We start from the raw sequence: 14,575 nt of genomic DNA on the forward strand, positions 1-14,575 counted from the left end.
ATGTTTGTATTTCCAACTAGCATGTCACTTTTTTCCTTTTTTTAAATTTTATTTTAATTCCAGTATAGTTAATATAAAATGTTTTATTGGTTTCAGATATACAGTAGTAATTCAGTACTTCCATATACACCCAGTGCTCATCACAAGTGCACTCCTTAATCCCTATCACCTATTTCACCCATCCACCCACCCACCTTCCCTCTAGTAACCATCAGTTCTCTATAATTAAGAGTCTCTCTGTCTCTTTTGTTTTTCCTTTGCACATTTGTTTCTTAAATTTCACGTATGAGTGAAATCATATAATATTTGTCTTTCTCTGACTGCTCTTACTTAGCATTATACTCTCTGGCTCTATCCATGTTGTTGCAAATGGCAAGATTTCATTCTTTTTTATGGCTAAGTAATGTGTGTGTGTGTGTGTGTGTGTGTGTATAGAAAAAATGTACAAATTATTCATGTCCTTTGCCAATTTTTCCAATGACACGTTAATATTTTTAGTATTAATAAATGAGATCCAAATATGAAATAACTATTTTAATTCTTTGTCATATTGCGAGTATTTCCTAACTTTGCCTGTTCGTTTGGTTTATGTTCAGTGATTTTAAATGATTTATCAAAATTCTTTTATCTTTAAGAAAGATTTTGCTATGACTCAGTTGCTTGATATATTTCATATGTTAGGCCTTTTTATCTTGAAGTAGTTCAGTGATTTTTTTTTTTTTTTTACATGGACTATGTTATAAGGATAGAGATTCTATACATATTATACATATTTTGCTCTTAGGGAATATACATTCACAGAATCACTATTTTGCCATCAATCTTTATTAAACTGAGCTCCGTTAATTTGAATATCTGATGATTGGAACACTGGTTGGGCCAGTTTCAAATATTACATTATTTTTTATAAAATGGTTTCCTAAAATAGAAAAAGCAAACTTGCAGGGTGTATGGCAAACAATAAAAATAATACTTTAAAAAACACTTTAGGGGGCACCTGGGTGGCTCAGTCAGTTAAGCATTCGACTTCGGCTCAGGTCATGATCTCACAGTTTGTGAGTTTGAGCCCTGCATTGGGCTCTGTGCTGACAGCTCAGACCCCAGAGCCTGCTTCGGATTCTGTGTCTCCCTCTCTTCCTCTCTCTCTCTCTCTCTCTCTCTCTCTCTCTCTCTCTCTCCCTCCCCCTTCCCTGCTCATGCTCTCTCTCTCAAAAATAAATAAAGATTAAATCTATATACAAAACAAAAAAACAAAAACCCAACACTTCAGAAGAGTATGAATAGTAAGTCACACTTAGAAAACTATTTCCTCTTAAGACTCCTGCTAGGCAATTCCTCATTAAGCTAATATAAGTTATTAAATGTATATTACTTGAGAATTAATTAATGTATAGTAAAAAAATCAACCATAATTTCTCTTTTTATTCTTACTGACAATCTTTTCATTCATCCCAAATTAGTGAGATAGTTCTAAAATTGAATTTGCTATTCCAGAATTTTAACACTTTATCTACATGCAATTAAAAAACTGATAAACTCTTAAGGGTAATTTCTTAGCCTTTTATATCAAGAGGATAAACTAATTATGTTTATAGGAAATAGACATTCTTCAAAGAATATAGAGCATATCTTATCTAACAAGGCAAGGCTTCTTATAGAGATAACATATGTCAGAAGTGTAGCCAGTGCAAAGTGTAATCAAATTCTTTGTCAAACAAGTTTTCAATAAAAGAGTAGCCATGTCAAAGGGAGATTACAGGTGATTTACTACAGTCTCACTCCATATGTTCCAAGGGTTTCTGCTTTGCAGTTTCAAAGGGTGTTCCTTTTCCAATCCCATTCAGTGTCAGAACTTCATTGACTACAGGATATGAATTGGAAAGCAGCCAAAGAAGAATAGTATTCTTGCCTAGATTGACTGTTTTTATCCAGATTAGACTTAAAGAAAAAAGCATTAAATAAAAAAGAAATAAATGTAAAATAAAAAGGGATGGAAAACTTACTCTTGGTGAGTCTTCAAATTGGAGTTACCCTCTTTTAGAATATATAATCTCAACCATAAGACATAAAACTTTATTTTAAATAAAGAATTGGAAGTAAGAGCCTGTTTAGGTCATTTCTGAAAAATATTATCACTGCACTTGAAAACTTTGTATGTAGAAAATTCTCCCATACCTTTTCAAGAATAATATTCATGCATGTTTTCTTGACTAATGATTTTTAACTCAAACGTTTCTGCAGTGGGGTTTTCAGAACATTTCAGAACATTTATGAACTATATTTCATAAACAAAACCTTCCAAAACCTATTTAGTAGTCAATATTTTTTATTTTTTTAATAAAATTCAACCCTTATAGGAATGGTGAGGTGATGTTACCAAATTACATCATAAACATCCTGAAGCTTTTTAGTATGAAGCAATATTTTGAGAAACCAAATGGCACTCTCACATATATTTGGTCCTAACATGCTATCCAGCCTATGACTTACACTTATAAGGCTCAATTTTGAAATAGTTATTGAAAAGTTGACATGGCTTGATTGCCACCCAGTGCAACATGCATTATCGAATAACAGAATTGTGGAAAGCAAGTCTGGGATTAAATTGCAATTTCCAAGCTTCCTTCCTAAGTTAAAAAGATACTCCTTTCAGAGGTAGAGGCTGCTCAGAGTAATGTTTTTAAATATAGCAAAGCTTTAAACTACTGGCTGGGGCGCCTGGCTGGCTCAATGGGTAGGGTGTGTGATTCTTGATCTCTGGGTTGTGAGTTTGAGCCCCATGGTGGATGTGGAGATTACTTAAAAATAAAATCCTTAAAACAAAACAAAACAAAACAAAAGAAAAAAACTTAGTGGCAGCAGCTGATTGTACTTATTAAATAAAGCTATATCTAATGTTTGGATCTTAGAATTAATGTAATACTTGGTTAACTTTGAAATTATGCACATTAATATTTATTTAGTAAAGACTGTCAAGGAGCACCTGGGTGGCCCAGTCAGTTGAGCATCTGACTCTTGATTTTGGCTCAGGTTATGATTCCAGGGTCATGGGATCGAGCCCTGTGTCGGGCCCTGTGCTGAGCGTGGAGCCTGCTTGAGATTCATTCTCTCTCTCTCTCTCTCTCTCTCTCTCTCTCTCTCTCTCTCTCTTTCTCTCATTCTTTCTCTCTCTCCCTCCCTCCTTCTCCCTTTCCCCCTCTGCCCCTCTCCCCTGCTCTCTCTTAAAAAAAAAAAAGAATGTCAAGCATTATAAATGAAAAGCCTAAAATAACTTTGAAAGAAGGAAAGCAGTGGTTCATTAGTCACCCATGTTCATTTTAATGACAAAAAAAAAGGTGGAATATGGTCTTGTTCTTTAATTACATTAGATATTTATGTAAAGGAGCTTTATAAACCATAAAAGACTATACAAAAATACGGTACTCTTAGTAAAATATCAAATCATTCACATTATTTTGGATCCATTCACTGTCCATTTTAAATACTGCCTTATATGCATTTTATAAGATAAACCTGTAATTAGACTTTTTGTAAATTATTTAATACTCAGAGTAGGTGCTTATATGTTCAATATGTCTCATAATCTCTCCCAGTATTATATTGCTTTTCTTCTTTTGTACTTTAGTGCCTCTAATTACCCAATATATTGTAATTTTTTTCCCTATTATGTCACCATTCTGCAAAATTTGGGGTCCAGGGCTAGTCTGGCTTTATAGATGATCTTAATGGTCTCAGTGGGTGAATTGTTTCAGGTAAGCATTCTTGGGGATAACCAGGAGTTAATAGTTGTATTCTAATAATAGTTAAAAGTACACATTAACAGTTCATTGTTATTTAGACCTCTAAGATGCATGTTTTGTTTAAATAGGTGTAAATGCCATCCAGATGCTTATAAAAGTATTTATTGGTATTAGAATGGCCAATCAAAGTGCATGTTTAGGTAATGATGTCATGGCGTTATTTAATATTTTACCCTGGAACAGTGTGTAAGAATCTTCATAGCGATCCACATGTTTTCTACCACAGTTGTCCTATTTGGCCCCTCTTTGATCTACATGCTTCTTTTTAGCTGAATGCTGGTAAACGTCCTTTCTGACAGCCCCCTTTGCTCCTGCCTGCCATTATCTGCTGCAGTTCAGAAACCAGAGCATCACTTCAAACAGCACAGTTAGGGAGTAGCCAGTCAGAAGAGATTCCTGAGGCATGCAAAGTTCTGCCATAATCATTCAAAGATGTTTGGGTGGGGGGATGGGGGTAGTAGAGGTGTATGTGAATTCAGAGAGCTGTGGGGGTTGGCCTCTGGTCACTGGTAAATAAGTGAAGTCAGGTGCCAGAGAGTCTAGACACAGTGATTTCAGTCTTGAGTCTTTGGTATCTGATACTCAATATGGGACCTGTCTGATTGAGCACTATTGCCTCTTCATTGCACAGGCTGAAGCCCTTTTAGTGCTTTCCTGTTAAATTAGTAAAAGATGACAATGGACATAGTTAAAACAGAACAAATCTAGTTTTAATATTTCCTAGTTGTCAGCAATTACACTTACTTTTGAAGTGCCAGGGGTAGCAATCAAATTAGAGACATAATGTTGCCCATGGAGTTTGAAGGAAACTATTATTTTAAAATGTGAATGCTTTAATTAAAATTGAAGTGTTTCTCTTTCCTATTATGAAAAACTAATTCTATATCATGATACATTTCATTCACATTTAGTCCTAATTTCTCTTGATTTTGGGGGGGGTAGTTGGATAAGATTTCAAACTGTGCATTATTTTTTAAAAATGTAGCCCCTGATTACTTCACCACAGGATTTAACATAGAAATTACCAAAAGCAAACAAAACCCCTCAGCTTCTAATAGATCATCTCTAACCCCATTTGCAAGGGCAATTTTCATACTACAAGGTCAATTTCAAGTAAATAGCAGCAGATAATTTGCTTTTGTAACAGATTTTTGTTATTATAAAGAAGTTTCTTACATCAGTAAAAATTTGGAAGAAATCTATAGTAAATTTTTAATTAGAGTATGAAAAACATACTAATTCGAGGATTATCACATACATTTTTATTGATTTGTACTTTTAATTGGCAATTAACATATAGATAGGTAGCAAAATCTATTAAATGTATATCCAATAGATTAAGATTATTTTAGTTTTGCCATAGAATTTTTTGGTTCTATAATATTATTAAGTGTTAATGATTCCTTATCTAAAGATTCCATTAGTAGCAACATTTGTGGTTAAAGAGCTGCCCTCTGGAAAAAGGCATGATATATTGCTAACTACTCACCTGTTACAGTGTTTTGTAGTTTTCAGCATATAGATAAGTATAGTTTTGTTAGAATTGTACTTACTTAGGTATAATTGTTTGGAGCAGTAGTAAGTGGGTCTGTGTTAATTTTGGTTTCCAGTTGTTCACTGCTAGCACATAGGAATACAATTGATTTTTGTATGTTGACCATACATCCTTTTTGAAACTTAAGTTATCTGAAATTTACAAAGAGAATAATTAAAACAAGATTTAACAGAAGAGGGTCTAACCAGTCAACAAATAGCTATTATTCACTTCCTGTATATACAGTGCTGTGTTGGATTCACAAGGGCATGTTGATCTAAAAAGGTAGTGTATTGTAGTGCCCTGAGGCAAAACATAAGAAATTGTTAGGTAACAAATTTTAGGACTGACTTTCCTATGTCTTAGCCATTTGACTTAGAGAAAAATGTCTTTACATAGTATACACTCAGTTAATCTGCTGATTTACCAGTCATAGAAGACTAGCCTCTAAAAACTATAGCATAAAGTTCATTTCTCCTTTATTATAGCAACCATCTTTCATCATGACAAATCTGGATTACAGATAGATGGCATAGGTAGCCTACCTTTTCCTAGATTTCTGCTTTTCTGTCTGTTGCCTTTCAGACCCACCTTCTCTTTCTTTTATCATTAAGTAGAGTTCTTTTCTCATTTTATACCCATGCCCATATGATTGGATCCAGCCTGGAGCTTCAGTAATCAACCATATGTAACAATTCCTAAATCTCCGGTGCAAACATTTCTTATAAACTCAGGGTTGCATTTATAACTTCTACTGAATATCTGTACCACACTATCACATAGGCAGCTTATTAAACTCAACACATGTAAAACCAAAATGACTGTCTTCCCTTTAAAGTCTTCCTCCTCGGGGCGCCTGGGTGGCGCAGTCGGTTAAGCGTCCGACTTCAGCCAGGTCACGATCTCGCGGTCCGTGAGTTCGAGCCCCGCGTCAGGCTCTGGGCTGATGGCTCAGAGCCTGGAGCCTGTTTCCGATTCTGTGTCTCCCTCTCTCTGCCCCTCCCCCGTTCATGCTCTGTCTCTCTCTGTCCCAAAAATAAATAAACGTTGAAAAAAAAAATAATAAAGTCTTCCTCCTCTAGTTTCTCCTGTTTGGTAAATGTGGACACCACTGTCCATGTTGGTGCTCAGTGCAGAAACCTGGGAGTCATCTTTGACCCTTCCTCTCCCTTAACCCCAACATCTGGTCAGTTATTAAATCCCATGTTGATTCTCGTTCCTAAATACAGCTTTAATCCGTCCTTTTATCTCCATCCCCGTGGCCCCATGTAGTCCAAGAGTCATCATCTTACCTGGACTTTTCCTCTAGGCTCCTAGATGGTTTTCCTACATTTTCTCACTCTGTTTCAGTCTGTTTTCCACACTGGCCAGATCTTTTTGAAACACAGAACTTATCCTGCCATTTTACTTACCTAGAAGCCTTTAATGGCTTCCTATTATCTTTACGATGAAGCCCCAAATCTTTAACATGTACTTCAAGACCCTGCATGATTTGGCTTTTACCTTCTTATATCTGAACACTATTTCACTCACTCCCAACCATGCTTGCCTTCTTTTCTTCTTTCTTACCTTGTATCCTTTGCACAAGCTATTTTTTTTTTTTTTTTTGCTCAGAATGCTCTACTTCTACATAATATTTTAAATTCCTTAAATGCAAAGGCTGTATCTAATATTCCTCCTGTATTTTCCATTGTACTCAGTAGTTTACATCTAATAGTGAACATCTAGTAGTTCATCAACCATTTATTCATTCAGTAGTCCATAGTGAGAGCTTACCACTTATATGTTGAAATGTATTATATTATTCCCATCACAGAATCTAAGATAATACATCGTAATAAAATACATCTGGTGTTTTTGATGCTTTTTTGTGTGGTTTTTTGAATAAAATATTCCATGTGCTTTTTGCTAGTTAATGAAGATGCTGTTTGAATGTTCAGATGAACGAATTGACTTGGAACTCATTTCTTTCTGCATTAATCTTGCTGCTAACAAAAGGAATGTACAGCTTATCTGTGAAGGTTAGTGCCTTTGAGCTTCATAGATAACCTTTAATCATATGGCAACTGGCAAATTCTGGAAAAGAAACAAGGAATTAAGAATTACAGTAGCTGTGTAAATCCTATTTTTAAGTAGTATTAAAAATTATAGCTTTAATCTTTAAAGGTCAGATAGATTCAGAACAAATACTCTTATATCATGAGTAGAAATACTTACCTTTAGTAATATTTTATAAACCAGGGTTTAGTTACCCTTAATTAAATTTCATTTTTAAAAACATTTCTAGATGAAACAAAACTTTTTATTTGCCAAACAATCTGTTACAGTGTAAGATAATAACAATAAAAATGTATCAGATATTTGTTTCTATAATACCTTTGTAAAATAGGTTGTCGTGCATTATGATATTTCAGAATCTGCTCAATAGTTTTTTTTCTTATTTGGAAAGTATACATATTTGTTTTCTGTTTTTTGTTTTTTTAAGGGACAAATGAGCAAATAGGAAAAAATTAAAATCTTTCCTTCCACTATCCACAGATAATCATAGGTAAAATTTTGGTACAATGCTTCTGCAGATTTTTAAGATAAAATTTGGTTTTTGTATCTATATATGGTGACATTTTTTTAAGTTATATCTTGAATCTCATTCCATGTGATTAGATATTTTATATAAAATAATTGCCAATAGTGGCAAAATAATCCTTTAAAGGATTTTCTATAATTTAATCAGCTATTTTGGATATTTAGTTTGTTGCCACTTCTTTTCTGAAACAAACCATGTTGCAGTAGTTTTCCTTTCTCTGAAACTTCATATTTCAATTTTTACATTCTTAGGATACATTTCAAAAAGCATTTACATTTTTAAAATTTGTGGTGCATATTCCATACACAGAAGAGCACATACTGTGTGATACCATGTATATGAAATTCTACAGCAGGTAAAATTAATCTATGTTTAAAAAGAAGAAAGAGAAGGGGCGCCTGGGTGGCTCAGTCGGTTAAGTGTCCGACTTGGCTCAGGTCATGATCTCACGGTCCGTGAGTTTGAGCCCCGCATCAAGCTCTGTGCTGACAGCTCAGAGCCTGGAGCCTGCTTCAGATTCTATGTCTCCGTCTCTCTGCCCCACCCCTGCTCATACTCTGTCTCTCTCTGTCTCAAAAATAAATAAAAACATTAAAAAAAAATTTTTTTTAAAAGAAGAAAGAGAAGGAAAATAGGAGGAAGAGGAAAAGGAGAAGTAAAGTGATTACATTTGGGGACGAAAATTGAGAAGGGACACTTTCTGGAATGAATGGAAATGTCTGTATCTTGATATGGGTATGAATTACCCAGGGGCACACATTTAATCAAAATTAATCTGTTGTACACTTAAGATTCAGGCATTTTACTGTATGTAAATTGGGGTTTTTTTGAGAACTGTAAACTAAACAGATTTTATTAAACTTAAATGAACCTTAATTCTATTGGAGGAGTTTTCTGGTTTTTTGCAGGAAATGGGCTAAAGATGCTCATGAAGAGGGCTCTGAAGTTTAAGGATCCATTGCTGATGAAAATGATTAGGAACATTTCCCAGCATGATGGACCAACTAAAAATTTATTTATTGTGAGTATAGTTTCTTTCTTTCTATTAAAACAGCCTGAGAATTGAAGCTTTAAAGTCCTACATTTGGAAATAAAACTCTTACTGAGCTCTTATCAATATTAACTCATGACCCAAGTTGTTTCTTTTGTTATAAACTTTCTTGTAAGTTTAGCTTCCAGAAATCCCATGCTCAATTTTAGAGTTGTTTTCACTTTATGATCCCAACCCCTAACACTTCTGTCCTCACTCTACTTGTCTTGCCTTTTAAACAAGTGACTCCTGAGGCACCTGGCTGGCCCAGTTGGAAGAGTATGCAACTCTTGATCTCAGGGTTGTGAGTTTGAGCCCCACTTTGGGTATAGAGGTAACTAAAAAAATATATAATAAACTTTAAACCAATGATTCCTATAGCAATTTGGCTCAAGATTATTAAAACAAGAGAATCACATTTGATACTTACTTTTTCTTCCTGTGGATTACATTATTAGATTGGTTCTTCTGCAGAAATCATATTTTAAATTTGTACTAAAATTCTGTTTTATTTAGGATTATGTTGGGGACCTTGCAGCCCAGATCTCTAATGATGAGGAAGAGGAGTTTGTGATTGAATGTCTGGGAACTCTTGCAAATATGACCATTCCAGACTTAGACTGGGAATTGGTTCTTAGGGAGTACAAGTTGGTCCCATACCTCAAGGATAAACTAAAACCAGGTCCGTGCTAAGTATTTCCATTTTGCGTAATCATTAAGTTATTTCTATTTCTTTCTGTTGCGGCTGAGAGCAACTGCCAGAGCAGTATTTTGTGACCATTATTATACTAGGTAATGTGTTTTCTTCCCACACCTCAACTTTCAGCTCTAGTTCTAGTTTCTTCCTCCCAGAAAGGTGATCACTAGGTCTCCTGTTAGATGTATGTACTCTTTTTCCTAAAAACGTGTTATCTTAATACTGGTTTCCTTTCCCTTCCCTGCTTATTTTTTTATCCTGCCTTTTAAAAATTACCAAATACCATATCCTCTTTGCATGCATGCATACCTGTGAACACACAAAGTTGTTTGAGCCATTCAAGTGACTCTTCGGTTTTCTGTATTTACATTGTCATTCATTTACATTTTCAGAGAGGTGTTATCAATCACTTCAGTGCTGCCCTCCCTTACTATTATGAACTATCTTCTTCATTGAGCATAGAAATGGGAAGAAAGGACAAAGTTATAAGCATGTTAAGGATTCATAAGAACTGATTTAATAGCTTACAGTATATTCTCTGTGCGTTGAGTTGAAGTTTTGGCAGTATAAATGGATTTGGATCAAGACATTTCAATGAAAACTTTCTGTGGTTTGACTTTATTAGGTGCTGCAGAAGATGACCTTGTTTTAGAAGTGGTTATAATGATTGGAACTGTATCTATGGATGACTCTTGTGCTGCATTGCTAGCCAAATCTGGGATAATCCCTGCACTCATTGAATTGCTAAATGGTAAATTATAATTTGTTTCAATTTACTTTTGTTAATATATGAACAGGCTATTTACATTTTTAAATATAAAAGATCTGCAGTCATGAAATACTAATATTCTGTCCTTCTGTTGAGCTTTGTGTTGATTGAATTGGATCTCCTATCTCTTTTTAATGTCTTGATTTCTAATCAGGAAGGTTCATTTGGAAGCATCCTATTCCCTTCTAGGTCCAATGTTGTCCTCTAAACGTTCCGTGGTGAAGAAAATGTTCTCATTTGCACTGTCCAACACATGTGGCTGTTGAGTACTTGAGATGTGGCTATTGGGACTGAGAACTTGAATTTTGTATTTAATTTTAATTCAATTAGCCACAGTGGCTATGGTTACAGAATTGGGCAATGAGGCCTAGATGGAATTTTTCCCTTAACTTCATACTGCTTTTAAGGGGCCAGGGTTCATTGTTTTCCACACTGTATACAAAATCTTACTGAATCTAATATTATTCTATTAGCGTCATGTTCTCTAGGACTCTGTGTTAGTCTACTCAGGCTTCCATAACAAAATACCATAGACTGGATTGCCTAAACAAATAAATTTATTTTCTCCTAGTTCTGGAGGCTGGGAAGTCCAGGATCCAAGTATCAGCCAATTTGGTTCCTGGTGAGGCCTTTCTTCCTGACTTCCAGAAGGCCGCCTTCTTGGTGTGTCGTCACATCCTCACAGGGCAGAGTGTGAGCTAGCAAGAGTGAGCACACACACAGTGCTCTGGTATCTCTTCTTAAGGGATACTAATCCTGTGGGATCAGGACTCCACCCTTATGACCTCATTTAACCTTAATTACTTCCTTATAGACCTGTCTCCAAATTAGAGTCACATTTAGGTTAGGGCTTTAAGGTAGGGATTTTGGAAGGTATGGGAAGCCTAAAATAACATTCTAATCTCAGGCTTTCCTGCCAGGTATAATAAATCTGCATTTTGTATTATTTTTCATAGATTTTTTTGAAGTATAACAAGAAAAATACAAAAATAGAGCTCAATGAATTTTCAAAATGAGCACACCCATGTTACTTCCACTCACATGAGGAAATAAAATATCACCATCACCCTAGAAGTCCCTCTTCTGCCATTTCCCAGTCATTATCACCCTCTCCAAACTGGTGTCTATCCTTTCTTTTGTCACTTGTAGATTACTTTTGCCTGGTGCTGAGCTTTGTATAAGTAGAATCCAGGGTTTTTTGGTCATACGTTATAAAGTGAGATTCATCTATGTTGTGTTAAGAAGTGTGTTTCTTCTCATTGCTCTGCAAATATACGACTGTTTATCCTTTCTACTATTGGCAAACGATAGGGTGGCTTTTTGGGGGTTTTTTTTTGATAGGAGAAGGGCTCTTATAAATATTGCTTCTATGAACATTCTTAAACTTTTCATTTGATGAATATATGTATTCATTCCTTTTGGACATATGACTAGGAGTAGAATTGTTAGGTCATAGAGTCTACATAAGTTTAGCTTGAGTAAATAATGCCAATCTGTTTTTCAAAGTAGTTGAGTCAGTTTTCAGTCCCACCAGCAGTGTGCAAAAGTTCCAGTTGTTCTGCATCGCCTCCATGTCTGGGCAATATCAGTCTGTTTAATTGTAGCCTTCAGAGTGGTGGTTTTAATTTGCATTTCCCTAATGACTAATAATTGAGTACCTGTTTGTGTTTATTGGCCAGTTAGTTATGGCTAATAAAGTTAAATACCTATTTAAGTCTTTTGCCCATTTCTCTCTTTTGAATTTTTAAGTTTGATTTATAAATTCTTTAACATAATGCATTTAATAGGTCATCTAGAGATAATACCTCCATATTTTGAAGTGTTCCTACATGTTGTGTGTGTGTGTGTGTGTATATATATATATGTATATGTGTATATGTGTATATATGTACATATATGTATATATATGCATATACATATATGTATATACATACACATATATACATATGTGTATATACATATATGTACATATACACATATATACATATATGTATATACATATATACACATATACATATATACACACACATATATATACATATATGTATATATACACACATATACATATATACACACATATATACATATACATATATATATACATATACATATATGTATATATACACATATATGTATATGTGTGTATATATATATTTACTTTGGTCCACCCTTCGCCCAGCCAGGAGTTTTCCAAATGAGAAACAATTAAAAGAGAGACTAGGTGGTTGGGAGGTATAAATGAAGACAATGTAGTTGGCAGAGTGAGAATGAAGATTTTGTGATGAGCTGGAGAAATCTGAAACAGAATGACTGGTTTTCTTGAATTGCTGTTCCCCCTTGATTATGATTGAGGGAGCTGAGACATGTACAAGGCAAGCTGACAGAGCCAGCTCACAGTGTCTTACTGTGTCTTAATGTTCTCTGCCATGAGGTTATCATGAACAGAGGCTATATGCTTCTCTTTTTAAGAAATACATGGATTTCTGGGAATATAGTCAATAATACTATAATAATTTATGATGTCAGGTGGTGACTACACTTACCATGGTGAGTATTGAGTGATACATAGAATTGTTGAATCACTGTTGTACACCTGACATAATTCAATTAAAACCCTTGTGGTCAAGTAAGGGGATACTGTATACCGAGAGAGTAATTAGTAGAATTTTAGCCCAAGTAGTCTGGGAGAGTGGCACATTGGCAAGTTAGTGAGGGAAATCCTTTGGAACAGATTGGACTTTAAGAGTCCCGCACTTTATTCTACACAAATAGCTAATGCTCTGTTGACCTGTAAATCTGTGTCTAACAGGTATCATTGAACAAATGCCAGGAGTTGATACAAAACTATTAATAAATGAAATTTCATAACCAGTACCTAAAAATTAGATTTCTATAAGTATTTGCTTTTGCCATTATATATTAATCAGTGGATATCAGCTAACCTATTAAACTATTCTTTATATAATATTAAACATTAATTAGCTTATGATATGCAACATTCCTTTTACTATTTATATAATCAGTTACATTAAAACTAAAATAACTTATTTCATGACAATAAGTAAAATTTAATGTTGTTAACATTATTCAAGAATATTACCTCTTGGGGTGCCTGGGTGGCTCAGTCGGTTAAGCATCCGACTTAGCCTCAGGTCATGATCTCACAGTTTGTGAGTTCGAGCCCTGCGTCGGGCTCTGTGCTGACAGCTCGGAGCCCAGAGCCTGCTTCAAGTTCTGTGTCTCCCTCTCTCTCTGCCCCTTCCCCGCTCACATTCTTGTCTCTCTTTCTCCCTCAAAAATAAATAAACATTAGAAAAAATTTTTATAAGTTTTTCTACCAAAACCTTAGAATTTAGAAGGTGTGATTTTTTTTTTTTAAGAACTGTTTTTCTCATGAGGAGTCAACATTATACAGACAAAATATAGAACAGATTTATTTCATAAATTAGAATTATTTAAAAAATTCTTACGACGGACAAAAAACAAGTGTTGGTAAGTGTCGCCATTTCACGTTAGGGCCATAGAAGTTAATTTAATCAAGGTATTTATACCTGGAGGCAAAATCTGGTGAGAATTAATTACAGAGAAACACTGGTACTGTGTGTGTTCTTACACCAGTCTTGTCCTTCAGTGCTTCCGAAGTCCAGCCTGATCTTTTGAGACCATCTCAAGTAGTAGTCTGATGTAAACTCAGAGCAGATATAATTTCTTTTTTTTACAAAATCTTAGTTTTATCTTTGTATTTCAAAGTAATTTTACCTATGTAGTTTAACTATAACCAAATTCACTAAAACTTCTGAAAATGTGTTATAAAATTTCCTGATCATCATCATGGAATGTAGAAAAATATCTAAATAAAGATATAAATGATATAAGCCACCCATATATTATAAATAACTTAAATTGATTACCCTTTACTTGTCTCCTGTCCCTTTTACTTTTCTCATTCTCCACTATTCCAATCGATGTATTTCACTTTTGTATAGAACTATAGAATTCTCTTATTTGACGTTTTCTGCTTCCTTTCAGCCCAACAAGAAGATGATGAATTTGTGTGTCAGATAATTTATGTCTTCTACCAGATGGTTTTTCACCAAGCCACAAGAGATGTCATAATCAAGGAAACACGTATCCTTTTAATGTTTACGACAGATAATGACA

General features: G+C 34.6%; 1 protein-coding gene across 2 annotated transcripts in view; it reads left to right on the top strand.

Annotated features, from left to right (window-relative positions):
• The window catches only part of KIFAP3 (kinesin associated protein 3), a 177,274-nt gene that overhangs the window by 105,996 nt on the left and 56,703 nt on the right, over positions 1–14,575 (top strand). For both annotated transcript variants that reach the window (XM_086693965.1, XM_025926270.2), the window contains 5 exons: positions 7,247–7,355; positions 8,827–8,939; positions 9,465–9,630; positions 10,271–10,396; positions 14,444–14,542. In XM_086693965.1, coding sequence (XP_086550091.1) covers positions 7,247–7,355; positions 8,827–8,939; positions 9,465–9,630; positions 10,271–10,396; positions 14,444–14,542 — 613 coding nt within the window. The remainder of the gene's footprint in view (positions 1–7,246; positions 7,356–8,826; positions 8,940–9,464; positions 9,631–10,270; positions 10,397–14,443; positions 14,543–14,575) is intronic.

This window comes from Puma concolor, chromosome E4, assembly GCF_028749965.1.
Source record: "Puma concolor isolate L17-30 chromosome E4, mPumCon1.1.hap2, whole genome shotgun sequence".
Classification (NCBI taxonomy): Eukaryota; Metazoa; Chordata; class Mammalia; order Carnivora; family Felidae; genus Puma; species Puma concolor.